Genomic DNA, 17628 nt, shown 5'->3' with positions numbered 1-17628 from the left:
TCAGCTGTGATGGTCTGGCAGTTTATGAGTTCTGATCTCAGGCACTCACTTCTTGGTGCCCAGGTTCAAAAGCCCTTTCTCTGCACAACAGAGTGCTTTTTTTTTTTTTTTTCCATTTGACTTTCTAGCCTACCACATTGTCAGGGAAGGGTAGACTCTGCTCACTGCAACATCCGCCTCCCAGGCTCAAGCCATCCTCCCATCGCAGCCACCAGTGTAGCTGGGACTACAGGTGCGCACAACAATGCCCAGCTAGTTTTTTTTTTTTTGTAGAGACGGGGTTTCGCCATGTTGCCCAGGCTGGTCTCAAACTCCTGAGCTCAAGCGATCCGCCCATCTCTGCCTCCCAAAGTGGACGGCATTCTTTGTATGCAAATTGGAAGCTAAAGAAAGCTACCACTACTGAGTACCTTCCAAGTCAAATGGTAACATGAAATTTACAGATGAGGGCCCGGCACAGTGGCTCACGCCTGTAATCCCAGAATTTTGGGAGGCTGAGGCAGGCGGATCATCTGAGGTCGGGAGTTCAAGACCAGCCTGACCAACATGGAGAAACCCCGTCTCTACTAAAAATACAAAATTAGTCAGGCATGGTGGCTCATGCCTGTAATCCCAGCTACTCAGGAAGGCTGAGGCAGGAGAATCGCTTGAACCCAGGAGGTGGAGATTGCGTTGAGCTGAGATCACCCCATTGCACTCCAGCCTGGGCAACAAGAGCGAAACTCCATCTCAAAAAAAAAAAAAAAAAAGAAAAGAAAAGAAAGAAAGAAAAAGAAAAAAGAAACCTACAAATGAGAAAACTGAAGCTCAGGGTAGTACAGTGGCTTGCATAAGATTATAAAGGCAGGAAGCAGAAGTGGATTCAAACCCAGAACGGTCAGCCTCAAGACTCCATGCCCTTCCTAGAAACTTTCACTCTGGTAAACAAGGCAGGCATAGATAAGCCGACGAAGCAGGTAGTACAGACTTACTGCCAAGGGAGTAGTCTGGGCGGAAAGTGTGACTGGAGAATGGAGGTAGGAGGAGCTCTCTTGTTGCTGAGCTGCTCCCAGAGAGTTTTCTCAGGTTTTAGGTATATGAAGATGAGAAACACTGAGATCATGCTGGGGCCAAGTGTTTTTTGGGGTTGGACACATGGTCAGGGAGAGTAACAACTTCATGCTGTCACCTTGCTCTGGGAGATAAGCAAGCGTGGGAAGCAGGAGCTCTGGCCTCATGAGCCCTGCTGTGCTCTGCCCTCTGATTCCTGCCTCAGCAAGAACCAGATCATGAGTGGCTTACCCAGGCACCAGGATTTACCCCATCCCTTCTTCCCACCCAGGGCCTGGCTGGAGATTCCACAGCAGGCAGACACTCAGCAAACATCTAGTTCCTGGAAGGAAAATGGGAGCCCTCTAACCTGGCAGGCAAGTTGTTTTTTTGTTTGTTTGTTTGTTTGTTTGTTTGTTTTTGAGACACAGTCTTGCTCTGTCACCAGGCTGGAGTACAGTGGCACGATCTCGGCTCGCCACAACCTCCACCTCCCTGGTCCAAGAGATTCTCCAGCCTCAGCCTCCAGAGTAGCTGGCACTACAGGCACGCGCCACCACGCCCAGCTAATTTTTTTGTATTTTTAGTAGAGACAGGGTTTCACAATGTTGTCCAGGATGGTCTCCATCTCCTGACCTCGTTATCCGCCCACCTCAGCCTCCCAAAGTGCTGGGATTGCAGGCATGAGCCACTGCGCCCGGCCCCAAGTCGAGTGATTTTTTTTTTTCTTTTTCAAGACAGAGTCTCACTCTGTCACCAGGCTGGAGTGCAGTGGCGTGATCTCAGCTCACTGCAATCTCCGACTCTCCGGTTCAAGCAATTCTCCTGCCTCAGCCTCTGAGTAGCTGGGATTATAGGCACATGCCACCAACCCCAGCTAATTTTTGCATTTTTAGTAGAGATGGGGTTTCACCTTGTTGGCCAGGGTGGTCTCGATCTCCTGACCTCGTGAACCACCCGCCTCGGCCTCCCAAAGTGCTGGGATTACAGGCGTGAGCCACCACGCCCTGCTCGTTTGATTTTTTTTTTTTAAATAACATTTATTGGGGAAGTCACAGCCTTATTATAAAAACATACAATTTCACTGGAGAAACTTGGAAAATAATAATAGCTATCATTTGTTGAGGATACATTGCACTGTGAATCAGCATAACTTAACAACTCTATGAGGCTGGACTCTGTCGCTTAATAGCTGGCTGTTCCTGCTCAAGATACTTCATCTATCAGTCTCAGTGTCCACACCTGTAAGGTAGAGCTACTAATAGAATCTACCTCCTAGGATTATTGTACAAATTAAATTTCCCATAATGGGGTGCCGGCCTCAGCATGAGTGGGGACAACACTGAAAAAACTATATACACTATTTAAAAAATTCCTATAATGTTGTTGCATTATTGCTTCTGAAAAGGTGTTTTTCTTTTCTTTCTTTGCTCATTTATTTATTTTTAGAGACAGGCTCTATGTTGCCCAGGCTGAATTTGAACTCCTGAGCTCAAGGGATCCTCCTGTCTCGGCCTCTCAGCTTCCCAAGTAGCTGAGACTATACCCTCTCGCCACTGTGCCCAGCTCAAAAAGGAGGAGTTTTTGACTGGGCACAATGTTTCACACCTGTAATCCCAACATTTTGGGAGGCTGAGGTGGGTGGATCACCTGAGGTCAGGAGTTCGAGACCAGCCTGGCCAAAATAATGAAACCCTGTCTTTACTAAAAAATACAAAAACTAAGCCAGGAGCAGTGGCTCATGCGTGTAATCCCAGCACTTTGGGAGGCTAAGGTGGGTAGGTCACCTAAGGTCAGGAGTTTGAGACCAGCCTGGCCAACATGGTGAAACCCCATCTCTACTAAAAATACAAAAATCAGCCAGGTGTGGTGGCATGTGCTTATAATCCCAGCTACTTTGGAGGCTAAAGCAGGAGAATCGCTTGAACCTGGCAGTTGGAGGTTGCAGTGAGCCGAGGTCGCACCACTGCACTCCAGCCTGGGCAACAAGAGCAAGACTCCATCTCAAAAAAAGAAAAAATAAATAAATAAATTAGCAGAGCACGGTGGTGGACGCCTGTAATCCCAGCTACTTGGGAGGCTAAGGCAGGAGAATTGCTTGAACCTGGGAGGTGGAGGTTGCAGTGAGCCAAGATTGCACCACTGCACTCCAGCCTAGGTGACAGAGCCAGACTCTGTCTTTAAAAAAAAAAAAAAAAAAAGGAGGTGTTTTTCAGAAAGAAAATTATAAAAGAAACCAAGAGTCTAAGCTCATCTGATTTTTTTTTTTTTTTTTTTGACCTATATTTCTCTTCCTACATCTTAGAAGGTCTGGAAATCTCTGAGGTCTCCAGGCTCACAAGACTTGAGTATTGTGAGGGCCTTGGAGACCCATCCAACCACTTCCAAGCTGGAAGAATTCCCTCTGGACTTCCGAGATGGGGTTGCCCAGCCTCATCGTGATCGCATCCAATGGTGGATATTCACTGTCTGATGATGGTACAAGGGTCCTGGCCTGGGAGGAGGGAGGTCCTGAACGAGGCTCTTTCTGGACCTGTTTCCCCACCTGCAGGGTGAGGAAGTAGACCCCAGCTCTGGGGCTAGATGGCTCTGGAAGTCTCTATTATTATTATTATTATTATTATTATTATTATTATTTTGAGATGGAGTCTCACTGTGTTGCCCAGGCTGGAGTGCAGTGACGTGATCTCAGCTCACTGCAACCTCTACCTCCTGGGTTCAAGCGATTCTCTGCCTCAGCCTCCCAAGTAGCTGGGATTACAGGTGCCCACCACCATGCCCAACTAATTTTTTTGTATTTTTTAGTAAAGATGGGGTTTCACCATGTTGGCCAGGCTGGTCTTGAACTCCTGACCTCGTGATCCCCCTGCCTCAGCCTCCCAAAGTGCTGGGATTACAGGCGTGAGCCACCGCGCCCGGCAGAAGTCTATTTTTTTTTTTTTTGAGATGGATTTTCACACTTGTTACCGAGGTTGGAGTGCAGTGGCACGATCTCAGCTCACTGCAAACTCTGACTCCCGGGTTCAAGCGATTCTCCCACCTCAGCATCCCGAGTAGCTAAGATTACAGGCACGTGCCACCATGCCCAGCTAATTTTTTGTATTTTTAGTAAAGACAGGGTTTCACCATGTTGGTCAGGCTGGTTTCGAACTCTTGATTTCATGATCCGCCCACCTCGGCCTCCCAAAGCGTTGTGATTACAGGCGTGACCCACCACACCTGGCCAGAAGTCTCTATTCTTGAAAGCGGACAGAGTCTGCTTTGCTTTTAGGTCATTTCCTGAAAGACCCTTATCAGTTATGACCCCTCTGAGGTTAAAGAGTTTATTGAGTTCTGCCAGCTCAGGAAGTAAGAGGTAAATAATGAGGAGAAAGAGTTCCTCCAAGTCTCTTTAGCAGAATACAAATCTAGCTATCTCTTCCACCTTCCCCCTTCTCCACCCACATCACCACCACCTTAGACGAAGCCCTCATCATCTACAGCTTAGCTGGATATTTAGAGCCCTCCTATTTTGGGTTTGGCCTTTCTCACGTTCCAGAAACCGTCATGTTCTTCCCTACGTTCTGGCCTCTCCTTCCAATGAGAATATCCTCTCTTGCCTTTTCTATTTGGGAAAATTCCCACTCCATCCTTCAACAAGTTCAAATGTCCCCGCCCCGATGAAATCATCTCTGGTTCATCCCCACTCCCCTGCAAGCAGAACCACACTCTACACTCCACTCTCTGAAAGTCCTGCTGCAATTATAGCATTTCCTTTTTTTGAGACAAAATCTCTTTCTGTCACCCAGGCTGGAGTGCAATGGCAGGATCTCAGTTCACTGCAATCTCTGCCTCTGGGTTCAAGTGATTCTCCTGTCTCAGCCTCCAAGTAGCTGGGATTATAGGCGTGCACAACCACGCTTGACTAATTTTTGTATTTTTAGTAGAGTTGTGGTTTCACCAAGTTAGCCAGGCTGGTCTCGAACTCCTGAGCTCAGGTGATCTGCCTACCTCGACCTTCCAAAGTGCTGGGATTACAGGCATGAACCACCATGCCTGGCCCATTATAGCATTTCTTATTCAGTTTTGTGATTTTCGTATGGGTGTCCCTGCTAAACTATAAATTCCTCAGGGGAAAGGACTCTCATTCATCTTGCCTGACACACAGTAGGTGTCAATAAATTAATTAAAAGAGTGAATGAGGCCAGAACGCAGTGGCTCATGCCTGTAATCCCAGCACTTTGGGAGGCCGAGGTGGGCAGATCACCTGAGGTCGGGAGTTTGAGACCAGCCTGGTCAACATGGAGAAACCCTGTCTCTACTAAAAGTACAAAAAATTAGCTGGGCATGGTGGCATGCACCTGTAATCCCAGCTACTCAGGACGTTGAGGCAGGAGAATTGCTTGAACCCAGGAGGTGGAGGTTGCAGTGAGCCGAGATCGCACCATTGCACTCCAGCCTGGGCAACAAGAGTGAAACTCCATTTCAAAAAAAAAAAAAGAGTGAATGAGCAAAAGACTGAATGGATAGGTGGGTGGATGGATAGCTGAATGAATGGGTGGATGAAGATTCACCTTGGATGCTGTATGATGCTACTGAATCCCAGCCCCGTCTCAGTGAGGATGAAAAATTCTGGGTGGATCACACTGTGATGTGTGCTGGAACTCTCTTCTCCTTCCTCCCTTCCTGCTGTATTCCATTCTCTCATTGATGAAGGACATTTGGAGCACCTGACCTATGTGAAACTGTGCTAGGCCCCAAGGACAGCCATCAAAAGACACTGTGGAACTGGGATGGGATGGTGATCTAAGGCGCTTTGCATGCCTGGACTCCTTTTGTTCTGCAGGTCTTAGCACACACATTTCCTCTGAGTGGTCTTTCCTGACCGCTGACCTAGAATATATCCTCCCCACGTTTCACTTCTTCTTCTCCCATTACCGCCTTGATTTCCTCATGCCATTTGTGAAAATCTGAAATTACCATTGTTTTTATGCGTCTTCCCCCACTGAAATACCAGCTGCATAATAGCAGGGACCATGTCTTTATGTTCACTGCTGTATTCCCAGTGCCTAGTTCAGTACCTGGCACACAGCAGGCACCCAATAAACACATTCTGCTGTAATAATATTTTCTTACGATCTTTACTTCACTTCACTGATTTTCTCTTCAGCTGGCCCAATCTGATGTTAAACCTATCCACTGAGTTCCTAATTTTTATTACCGTATTTTTCAGTTCTAGAATTTCCATTTGGTTCTTTACTATAATTTCTAGTTCTCAATCTTGTCCAGTCTCAATCTTATCCTGCTGCTCAGAGGGCAGAAGAGGAAAATATCTTTGAGTAAAGCATAGTTATTTGAAAATCTGATTGATTATTCCATTATCTGGATCTTTTGTATAACTTTCTATTATCTGTTTCTGCTTTTGGGTCATGTTGTCTTCAGTTTCTTTGAGGGTTGGGCTGTTGTTTCCTGTTTACTCTCACTCCTCATGGTGGTCCAACCCAAAGCCTAGGTGGGGGGAGTTTGTCAGGGCTCCCCTTTCTTAGAGGATCTAGAACTACAGTTTTTCTCCCATACATTTGTAAGTATGTGAAGATGAGAAAACTTGGCTCAGTTTCTCAGCTGTCTCCTCTGCAAGTGGCAAATACTTTTAGGAGAAAAGCAGCTCCAAATAAAGGGCTTGCTTCTCTCAGCCCCTTATTTCTTTTCTGCATCGGTAACTTTTCAATACTGACTCTACTGTTGCTCCATAGTAAATATTTACTGGATGAATAAATGCAGGACTACTAGGCTCGAGGGTGGGAACAGATCTAGACACATCACACACACTCATTCTTCCAGCAGTCCCTGACACCTACTCTGTGCCATGTTCTGTGCTGTGCTGAATAAGAGAAGTGACAAAACCTAGTCCTAACCCACAGGGACAGACCATATTCTTGGTAGTCATGATCTTTAGAACAGCGGTCAACAGAAAGGGCCCTTCGAACATTTAGGAACTCTGAGTTTCCTAGGGAAAGCAGAAAGTTTCCCTGGGGAAGGGGCTTCTAAGCTAAATATTGAAGAATAAAGAAGAGTTTGCAGTCTGGGCAACATAGCAAAACTCCATCCCCCAGCACCCCAAAAATTAGCTGGGCATGATGACATGCACCTGTAGTCCCAGCTACTTAGGAGAATGAGGCGGGAGGATTGCTTGAGCCCAGGAGTTCGAGGTTACAGTGAGCTATGATTGCACCACTTGTACTCCAGCCTGGGTGACAACGGCAAGAAACTGTCTCGACAGGAAAAAAAAAGTTTGCCAGGTAAAATAATTGGAGAAGGGCTTTCCTTGCAGAGGAAATACACGGACTGTAAAAGATACTCCTCAGAGTGTCTGGAGGTGAAAATGAAGCTTCTGAGGTTTGCAAGAAAATGTTTCCAAATGAGAGTCTGGCATTTAATATCCTTGCATGCATCTCCAGGCTCATCCTGTCTGGCTGCCTCTTTGTAAGAGGGGAGAAGATTGCACAGTGTGACGGAGCTCATTTTCAGCAGAGTAATCTCAGACTTCAACATGGGTATCCTGTCTCCTGGGCTGGTGCCCTTCTGGCACAGGACACCTCCCTGGCTCTCATGAACCCTACAATCACTCACCCCCACAGGCACACCAAAGGCAGTTGAGAACTTGAGTCAAGGGTGAGGAGAGACCTCTGGGTGAAAAGGGCAGGGATGGGGAAAGAGGTTGATGGGTGGCTGGGGGCCCCTCCCTCTCCACTTCCTGGCTTTCTCTCATCAGCTTTGACTCTCAGTTCTTCTTTTCTTCTTTCACCTTTTTTTTTTTTTTTTTTTTTTGAGATTGAGTTTTTCTCTTGTCACTCAGGCTAGAGTGCAATGGCGCCATCTCGGCTCACTGCAACCTCCTTCTCTTAGGTTCAAGCGATTCTCCTGCCTCAGCCTCCTAAGTAGTTGGGATTGCAGGCATGCGCCAGCACACCTGGCTAATTTTTGTATTTTTAGTAGAGATGGGGTTTCACCATGTTGGCCAGGCTGGTCTTCAACTCCTGACCTCAGGTGATCCACCCACCTCAGCTGGCCCTTTTTTTTTTTTTGAGACAGGGTCTTGCTCTGTCACCCAGGCTGGAGTGCAGTGGCACAATCATGGCTGGACCTCCCAGGCACAAGTAATCCTCCTGCCTCAACCCCCAAGTAGCTGAGGCTATAGGTTTGTGCCACTATGCCCGGCAATTTTTTTTTTTTTTTTTTTAAGAGATGGGGCCTCTGTATGTTCCCCGGGTGGTCTCAGACTCCTGTGCTTAAGTTATCTGCCTGCCTCAGCCTCCCAAAGTGCTAGGATTACAGGCGTAGCCCCCATGCCCGGCCTCAGCCAGATCTTCCCTGGGCTTGCAACATAAGGCCCAAAACAATAGAATAGAAGTGAGGGGAGTTTTCCCTTTACTACCAAGCACGTGAATGAGGCCTAAATGAACTAAGGAAGGGAGAGTGGGCCAGAGCCAGGGCTGTGGTCACCAACTCCTGGAGTCTGGGGGGAGTTGGTGTAGGGGAGGAGGCGGGAGTGGCAGAGAATCAAGACTTAAAGGGTGAATTCTAGGGCAGCCTCAGAGGTTACATACATGGCTGTGGCTTCAGACAGACCTGGATTCAAGGTCAAATGAGACTGGCTCCACCATTTACGATCTTAGCAAGTCACTTAACACCTAAGCCTCAGTTTTTTCACCAGTCAAATGGGGATAAACATAACACCTGCTGCAGGGCACCACAGAGAGAATCAAGTGAGGGAATGCCTAAGCATGGAGCACTGTCCAGGCCAGCTTTGGGATTCCTCTCATCCGCCCACCCCTCCCTGGGCCCTCACAGCCACTCCCTCACCCCAGTCCCCTTCCACCGCAGCTTAGTCACCCGCTTGTCCCTTCCCTCACTCCCCTCGCGCATCCTCAGCTAATACAAACAACCCATCTGCTTGCTACTTTCTCTACCCAAACCACAAAATGCTAGGTCTTGACTGGGCGCGGTGGCTCATGCCTATAATCCCAGCACTTTGGGAGGCTGAGGCAGGCGGATCACTTGAGGTCAGGCATTTGAGACCAGCCTAGCCAACGTGGTGAAACCCCGTCTCCACACACACACACACACACACAAATACAAAAAAGTAGCCAGGCGTGGTGGCACACACCTGCAGTCCCAGTGATTCAGGAAGCTAAGGCAGGATAATTGCTTGAATCGAGGAGGTGGAGGTTGCAGTAAGCCGAGATCGTGCCACTGCACAGAGCAAAACTCTGTCTAAAAGCAACAGCAACAACAACAAAAACCCCAACAACAACAACAACAAAACAAAACGCAAGGTCTTAAACTTCAGAAATAATCTATTTCAGTCTTCCCAGTTCCTTGAAATGAGGAACTGAGGCCTAGAGAGAGAAAGCCCAACTAAAACCAGGCTTCCCGATTCCTCATCTCCAGCACTTTCACAGAACTCTACCATCCCCTCTACAATCTAAATATTTCCCAAGCTTTCATTCAGAACCTGCAGCCCATCTACAACCTTCCCTTGAAACCTAAATCTATCCCAGCCTTTCTCCTTAAGCTCCTATACCCTGCCCCTATCCTCCTTAAGCAACAAACTCATTTATAACTATTTGCTATATGCTAGCTCTTTTAAAATTGGTTATTATTACATGTAATCCGGCAGTTCTTTTGTTAAACGATCAGAGAGGTAGAGTTTCTGGCCCAGGGTCTCAGAGTTGGTCAGTGATTAGACCAGGATTCAGCCTGCAGGATGCATGACTCCAAGCCTCGGGCCCTACTTACTCTCACCGTTGCCTCTGGATTGACCTCTTTCCTATCTCCTAGGATTTAGCCTGCTCCCTCAGCCAGGGCCTTAGAACCTAGGGCCTGGTATTATCCAACCCCAGATCTGCAGAAAGGAAGCCACACCCTTCCTCCACCTTGTAGGCCGTCCTTCCTCTCCCTGCCTCACCCCGCCTCCCCTGCCTCCTGGTTCAAAAGCAGCCAAGCCAAAAGAAGCCTCCAGACAGCCCTGAGATCACCTAAAAAGCTGCTACCAAGACAGCCAAGATCCTACCAAAATGAAGTGCTTCCTCTTCCTCTTACTCACCATCAGCCTCCTGGTTATGGTACAGGTAAGAGCAACCCCTGGCACCACTGCCAGGACTCCCCAAAGTTGCTTGGCATGGAGGGAGGGCATACAGGATGTGAGCTCCCAGAGACCCAGCCTTCTCTCCTGAGAGCACAGCAGATGGACTCCAACAAGAAAATCAGGGACACAGCGGGCCTGGCCGCCCAGCTTTCCAGTTCTTCTGGCTGGAGCTGGACTGCTTGCAGGCTGCCCTGATAGAAACCTGTATCCAAGCTGGGGAGCACTTACAGGGTGCCGGGCACATTGGGGCACCCAAGGGGTGCTGTGGAATAATAGAGAATTAAGAGACTTGGGAAGACAACCCTAAGTGAGGAAGACATCGGCCCACAGGGAGTCTGGGGAGATGGTCCTTTGGGGAGAGGCCAGATGTCCAAGTGGAGCCTGCTGTGGTTCTGGAGGTGACAGGGGACACTCCAACCCCCATTCCCCTGCCAGAGAGAAGCCTGGATGTTCAGGAATGCAAAGAAGACAGGACTCTCCCACTTTAGAAATAATTGGAGTCTCAAAAGCGACTGCTATTCCAGGAGGCAGCTTTGGTAGCATCCCAGGTGCCCAGAGGGGAGTCAGTACAGGAGACCGGACATCAAGTTCTTGATCAAGAACAGCTTGATCACCATCAAAACCAGCTTAATCTCCATCAAGAACAGCTCTAGTTGCAGCTCCATCAAGCATTAAGGACAGCTTGATCACCATCTGGCCACTTCCCCACCCCACATCTAGCCAACCACGCTTTGCAAAGTGCTTTCTCACTCAGCCCGGGCTCTTGTGACCTTCACAACTGTGATGAAATTCTCCCCACTCAGAAGAGGAAACTGAGGCTCAGGGAAGCTAAGCCCTTTGCCAGGCTAGGAAGGTCAAGGGCCAGGGCTCCCGTCTCCCTCTATGCCAGAGGGGCTGGTGGCTGGGGAGAGGTAAAAAGAAAGGTTCTGTGACCAGGCACGGTGGCTCACGCCTGTAATCCCAACACTTTGGAAGGCCGAGGTGGGCTGATCACCTGAGGTCAGGAGTTCAAGACCAGCCTGGCCAACGTGACAAAATCTTGTCTCTACTAAAAATACAAAAATTAGCTGGGTGAGCCAGGCACAGTGGCTCATGCCTGTAATCCCAGCACTGTGGGAGGCTGAGGCGGGCGGATCACGAGGTCAGGAGATTGAGACCATCCCGTCTAACACGGTGAAACCCTGTCTCTACCGTAAATACAAAAAGAAATTAGCCAGGCATGGTGGCGGGCGCCTGTAATCCCAGCTACTTGGGAGGCTGAGGCAGGAGAATGGTGTGAATCCGGGGGTGGAGCTTGCAGTGAGCCGAGATCGCGCCACTGCACTCCAGCCTGGGCGACAGAGAGAGACTGTGTCTTGGGGGGGAAAAAAAATTAGCTGGGTATGATGGTGGGCGCCTATAATCCCAGCTACTCGGGAGGCTGAGGCAGGAGAATCGCTTGAAACCGGGAGTGGAGGTAGCAGTGAGCCGAGATCGCGCCACTTCACTCCAGCCTGGGCAAAAGAGCGAAACTCTATCTCAAAAAACCAGAAAGATTCTGTGAAATGGGGTGGGCAAGGGCAGTGATCACCTCTGTCCCTGCCTGTGTCAAAGCAGGGAGCAGCCAAACATCCTGACAGGACCTTGTGGAAGAAGTAGTGGTCACATGGGACAGAACTGAGGACTGTTTTATGGAGGTGGGGGGATGGAGGGCAGGGAGGGTAGAAAGGGGGCTGCATTTTTTTTTTTTTTTTTTTTTTTCTTGAGACGGAGTCTCGCTCTGTCGCCCAGGCTGGAGTGCAGTGGCCGGATCTCAGCTCACTGCAAGCTCCGCCTCCCGGGTTCACGCCATTCTCCTGCCTCAGCCTCCCGAGTAGCTGGGACTACAGGCGCCGCCACCAAGCCCGGCTAGATTTTTGTATTTTTTTAGTAGAGACGGGGTTTCGCCGTGTTAACCAGGATGGTCTCGATCTCCTGACCTCGTGATCCGCCCGTCTCGGCCTCCCAAAGTGCTGGGATTACAGGCTTGAGCCACCGCGCCCGGCCGGGGCTGCATCTTTAAATAACAAACAGGAGATTCAGAAGTCCCCTGAGGGCTGGGTATGGTGGCTCACACCTGTAATCCCAGCACTTTGGGAGGCCAAGGCGGGTGGATCACCAGGTCAGGAGTTCGAGACCAGCCTGACCAACATGGTGAAAACCCGTCTCTACTAAAAGTAGAAAAATTAGCCAGGCGTGGTGGCATGTGCCTATAGTTCCAGCTACTCAGGAGGCTGAGGCAGAAGAATCACTTGAATCCGGGAGGTGGAGGATGCAGTGAGCCGAGATCGCACCACTGCAGTCCAGCCTGGGTGACAGAGTGAGACTCTGCCTCAAAAAATAAAATAAAATAAAATAAAATAAAATAAAATAAAATAAAATAATAAAGTCCCCTGAGCTTATCCCACTTCTCCTCCTGCAGATACAAACTGGAGTCACCAGCCAAAACGCCACCAGCCAAAGCAGCCCCTCAGCATCCAGCAACTTGAGCGGAGGCGGTTTCCTTTTCTTCGTGGCCAATGCCATAATCCACCTCTTCTACTTCAGTTGAGGTGACACGTCTCAGCCTTAGCCCTGTGCCCCCTGAAACAGCTGCCACCATCACTCGCAAGAGAATCCCCTCCATCCTTGGGAGGGGTTGATGCCAGACATCACCAGGTTGTAGAATTTGACAGGCAGTGCCATGGTGGCAACAGCCGAAATAGGGGGGTAATGATGTAGGGGCCAAGTACTGCCCAGCTGGGGGTCAATAAAGTTACCCTTGTACATGCAGTGGGGTCCTGTGTGCAGTTACTGTCCATTCCTATGCCCCAAGAGCCAGCTGTGCAGCAGCACCAGGGAGCTTCCCATTCCCCCATCAGCAGGGAAGTTGGCACCAGGGAGCAGCCCCCAGCTTCCCGACCTAAATTCCAACGCTGAGGGCCCCTCCCCTCAGAAGCACATGACAGGGACAAGGCCCAGAACCTGGCGGCCTCGCCGACCCCTGCAGTTGCATTTGCGTCACCCATCCCTGGGTGTTTGGGAATGATGGTACTAGAGATGCCACTACCCTGGACATCCCAGGCTCAGAGAGCCTCTACCCCACTACCTGGGTATCTTCAGAATGACAGATCCAGGGAGATCCCCAGACCCAGGGACACCCCTCAACATGGTCTTTAGATCCCCAGCAAACCAGCCCCACAGGCATCTGGAGCTGGAGAAGGATGAAGGTAGCTGGCTGTCTACCTCCCATGCTGGCCCAGGGGCTGGGAAGGCAGGAAGGGCAAGCAGCTGCTCTGACCACTCCCACCCTCCTGGGCTTGGGGGAGGTGGGTGCTGCAGAGATGGAAGGGAGCCCCAGGGCACCCCCCAAGGGCCCCTCCCACCTTGACTTCTTCCTTGAGGACCTCCAGGGACAGAGGGAGCTCCCCCTCTTCTATGTCCTGCCCTCTCTGAGGTGGGTTAAAGACCCAGACGCCCTGTCCTGGCTTCTCTAAGACCAGAGTTGGGGTGAGTGCAGCAGAGCCCTGGGGGCACAGCCCTTCACGGTGTGGCTCACACTTACCTCCCGTGCCTGGCCCAGGGCGCCCCCATCACGCTAACTTCCACGTTTTCACCCTGGACTTGTATGCATCCCTAGAATATTCTTTATCTGCCTCCTGGAGTCTGGCTAACTCCTTCCCACCCTGACAACTCAGCTGCAGGTCCCTGATGTGTGCAGAGGGACATCTCAGCCTGCCCTGCACCCCTTTGGGGGGGTGACGTTCCTGCTGTGTGAGTCCCTCTACTTCTTTCCTCCCTTCTCATGGATGCACCACCCTACCCGTCAGGATCCTCTATGGGACTGTGAGTTCCCTAAGGACAGGGACCAAAAGGCTCAGTTTGTGTCTGTGCCCACACAGCCCAGGGCTGGCTCAGACCTGGCTCTCACAACACATCATTTGGGTGGCGGCGCGAGACTACACTCCCCAGTTAGTCCGGTCCCAGGGCGCCCTCTGATGGCAGAAGGAGACCTAACAGCTGAACCCCAAAGCTGGAGCCAGGAGGGAAGAAGTCAGCCTGAGCCTCAGGGAAGAAGCCATCCTGAGCATCAGGGAAGAAGGCAGGTGAACAAATCCCCACCCCACCCCGAAATATCAAGGCGCATAGAGACAAGGGTACCTGGCAGCATATTAGAAAACAGCTTATGTTACAACAAAAACCCTATAAAAACATTCATCCCAGCAAAAGCCTCCAGGGCTGGAGGGTGAGGTGAAAAGGTTCAAAGCACATGGATGGTCCAGATCTGGGATGCCCTGTCCTCATCCGGCTCCCATAGCACCACGTGGTCCCGGTCGTAGCCCCGGCCTCCTGGGGGTGTGATGGGGATTAAAAGATAGGGAGATAGTCAGAGAGAGCTGGGACTCCATGACTCTCAGTCCCCTCAGGAGCCCTCTTCCCTGTACATCCCACCTTACCCTTCACATCCAGGATCTGGCCTTCGAACATCTGGCTGCAGATGTGGCCGGATTCACTGATGCTCCACGTCTGGCGCGGCAGGCGGCTCTCGGCCCACAGCACCACCTTGGAGCCTGGGCTAGGGGGTCCAATTACCTGCAGGCTCATGGTGGGGGCCATCTGAGGCCCCAGGAGGTCATCAGGCATTGTTCCTCCCCACAGGGACTCTACCGTACCCAAGAAACCCTTGACACATCTGCTCCAAATCCTGGCTCTTAGGGACTGTGGCCCTGGGCAAATCTCTTAATCCTCCTCAGCTTCAGTTTCCTTGGGGATGGAAATCCCCAAATGCTGGCTTTTGCAAGGTTTCAGCATGAGAAAACATAAAAGGGTTGGAAAGAAAAATATTAACTCCTCCAGGAATCCTTCCATGACTGGCTTTCAAAGCGTAGGCTTTAGCATCAGACAAATCTCTACACATTTACTGGCTGTGTGACTTTCAGCAAATTACCTAACCTCTCTGTGCTCTGGTTTCCTTACCTGTAAAATGGGGAATATAAAAAGACCTGCCCCATGCTACTCTAGACTAAAGATTATAGGAGGCATTTGTGTGAAGAACTCAGTGCAGAGCCTGGCACGTGGTCAGCCATCTCTCTCATTCTAAGTAAAAGACAAAACCTCTCAATGGTCTATAAATACCTACAGTCCCCATAACCTTTCTGGCCTCATCTCCTGCTACCTCCCCCTCACTCAACTCACTCTAGCCACCCAGCTAGCCTTGCTAGCCCAGAGCAATCCCAGGCATGTTCCTTCCTAGGGCCTTTGCACTGGCTGTTCTCTCTGCCTGGAATACTCTTCCCTCAGATATCTGCACGGCTGCCTCCCTCAAATGTCATCTTCTCAGGAAAGGCTCCCATATCATACTTGATACTTCCTATGCTCCCTTTTTTTGGAGACAGAGTCTCTGCCCAGGCTAGTGTGCAGTGGTGTGATCATAGCTTACCGCAGCCTCAATCTCCTGGGCTCACGCAATCCTCCCACCTCAGCCTCCTGAGTAGCTGGGACTACAGGTGCATGTCACCATATCCGGCTAGTGTTTTTTACTTTTTGTGGAGATGGCATCTTATTATGCTGCCCAGGCTGGTCTTGAACTCCTGAGCTCAAGAGATCCTCCTGCCTCACTCAGCCTCTCACAGTGCTGTGATTACAGGCGTGAGCCACCGCGCCTGGCCTATTCTCCTTTCATGATTTATCTTCCTCTATTGAACTTTCATCATCTAAGACACCAAGATATTCTGCCCATTTAAGTTATTTCTGTCTATCTCTCCCCACTAGGATATAAGCTTCAGGAGGGCAGGTGCTAATTCTGTCTATAACTGCTATATCCCCAGCATCTAGAACAGAGCCGGGCACATAGTAGGTGCTCAAGAAATGTGTGTGGGGCCGGGTGCGGTGGCTCAAGCCTGTAATCCCAGCACTTTGGGAGGCCGAGACGGGCGGATCACGAGGTCAGGAGATCGAGAGCATCCTGGCTAACACGGTGAAACCCCGTCTCTACTAAAAAATACAAAAAACTAGCCAGGCGAGGTGGCAGGCGCCTGTAGTCCCAGTTACTCAGGAGGCTGAGGCAGGAGAATGGCGTGAACCCGGGAGACGGAGCTTGCAGTGAGCTGAGATCCGGCCACTGCACTCCAGCCCGGGCGACAGAGCCAGACTCCGTCTCAAAAAACAAAAAACAAAAAAAAAAAAGAAATGTGTATGGAGTAAATCTACCTTTTTTCTTATTTTTATTTTTATTTTTATTTATTTATTTATTTGAGACCAGGTCTTGTGCTGTCACCAAGGCTGGAGTGCAATGGCGCAACCCTGGCTCACTGCAGCCTCTAACTCCTGGGCTCAAGCCTCCCACCTCAGCCTCTTGAGTATCTGGGACTATAGGCATGCACCACCACACGCAGTTAATTTTTTCTTTGGCCTCAAACTCCTGTCCTTAAGCAATCCTCCTGCCTCGGCCTTCCAAAGTGTTGGGATTATAGGCATGAGCCACAATGCCTGGCCAAATCTACCATTATTAATAGGGCTCAAGTTCTGTCATAAGCATCAGAGCTGGGAGGTCCCTTAGAAGCACCCAGTTCATTGCTCTTGTTTTTGCAGACTGAGGCCCAGAGAAGAGCATGACTTGCCCAGGGGGCACAGTCTGCACTCTCCCCTCCCCAGGGTCCTGGCTTCTGTGTGCGTCCCTCTGTGTTCCTCATTGGGATCGGACTCCTCAGCGTGGACCCACAAATGCCTAGGGCCAGGGTGTCCCTGTCCCAGCTCCTGTATCAGTACCTGGTTCTTCAGCAGCCCATCCTCGTAGTACCAGATGCAGCTACCTCCCGCTCGGGGGTCAGAGACCACCACACGGCCTGCCTTCATGTCCTCCACATGGTCCGGCACTGCCAGGAATCCCCCCAGTGCTGCATTCCAGAGGCGGAAATAAACCCGGCGCTGGTGGCAGAAAGAGGCTGAGAGTCAGGGGTGCCAGGGAGGGATGACCTGGGCCCCCAGTACCCTCAACTCTGGACTCTCCAGTATCAGGCTCCCAAGCCCTCCTTCCTGTCCCCAAACTTTCCTTGACTCTGTTTCTAAGTCAACGCTTTTTTACACACACATATGGAGAGCACATGTATCACACACACGCACATAGTTTCGTGGTCGTAGAGATACCCACAGATGTGTGCAGAGGGACAAACTGACAGATACACCTCTGGTCCACACGGTGGCACAGAAGTTCACAGAAGACACAGACACATGGATACACACAGCCATCCAACTCAGATGTTCTAACCACAGATCCATGCAGTCTACTCCATACCAGGCAGCTCTGCTTGCTACAAGGATGGATGCGTGTGGGCATACAGATGTGCACACATACAGAAAGAAATGCACACACACCTGTGTTGAAGAGGGTTCCTGACAGGGTGGACACTGGACTGTCAGACATCAGACATGGCTCTGCCATAAATCAGCTGGAGCTCTTAGATAGTAGTGAAAGT

General features: G+C 50.3%; 2 protein-coding genes across 2 annotated transcripts in view; one reads left to right on the top strand and one right to left on the bottom strand.

The window, feature by feature from the left end:
- The first annotated feature begins 1204 nt into the window (after nucleotides 1–1204).
- Nucleotides 1205–12946, top strand: CD52 (CD52 molecule). Its single transcript, XM_007979927.3, has 3 exons — nucleotides 1205–1406; nucleotides 9850–10139; nucleotides 12597–12946. The coding sequence occupies exons 2-3, from the start codon at nucleotides 10086–10088 to the stop codon at nucleotides 12723–12725; spliced, it is 183 nt and encodes a 60-aa protein (XP_007978118.1). The 5' UTR covers nucleotides 1205–1406; nucleotides 9850–10085; the 3' UTR covers nucleotides 12726–12946.
- Nucleotides 12947–13042: 96 nt separating this feature from the next.
- CRYBG2 (crystallin beta-gamma domain containing 2) overlaps nucleotides 13043–17628 on the bottom strand; it is a 34971-nt gene continuing 30385 nt past the window's right edge. The window contains exons 18-20 of the mRNA XM_007979929.3: nucleotides 16922–17080; nucleotides 14611–14770; nucleotides 13043–14503 (exon numbers count right to left, since the gene is read on the bottom strand). Of these exons, the coding sequence (XP_007978120.3) occupies nucleotides 14415–14503; nucleotides 14611–14770; nucleotides 16922–17080 (408 nt within the window). The 3' untranslated portion in view covers nucleotides 13043–14414. The remainder of the gene's footprint in view (nucleotides 14504–14610; nucleotides 14771–16921; nucleotides 17081–17628) is intronic.

The sequence above is a fragment of the Chlorocebus sabaeus genome, chromosome 20 (genome assembly GCF_047675955.1).
Source record: "Chlorocebus sabaeus isolate Y175 chromosome 20, mChlSab1.0.hap1, whole genome shotgun sequence".
Classification (NCBI taxonomy): Eukaryota; Metazoa; Chordata; class Mammalia; order Primates; family Cercopithecidae; genus Chlorocebus; species Chlorocebus sabaeus.
The sequence above is the reverse complement of the archived record's forward strand: the minus strand, read 5'-3'. Positions and strand labels throughout refer to the sequence as shown.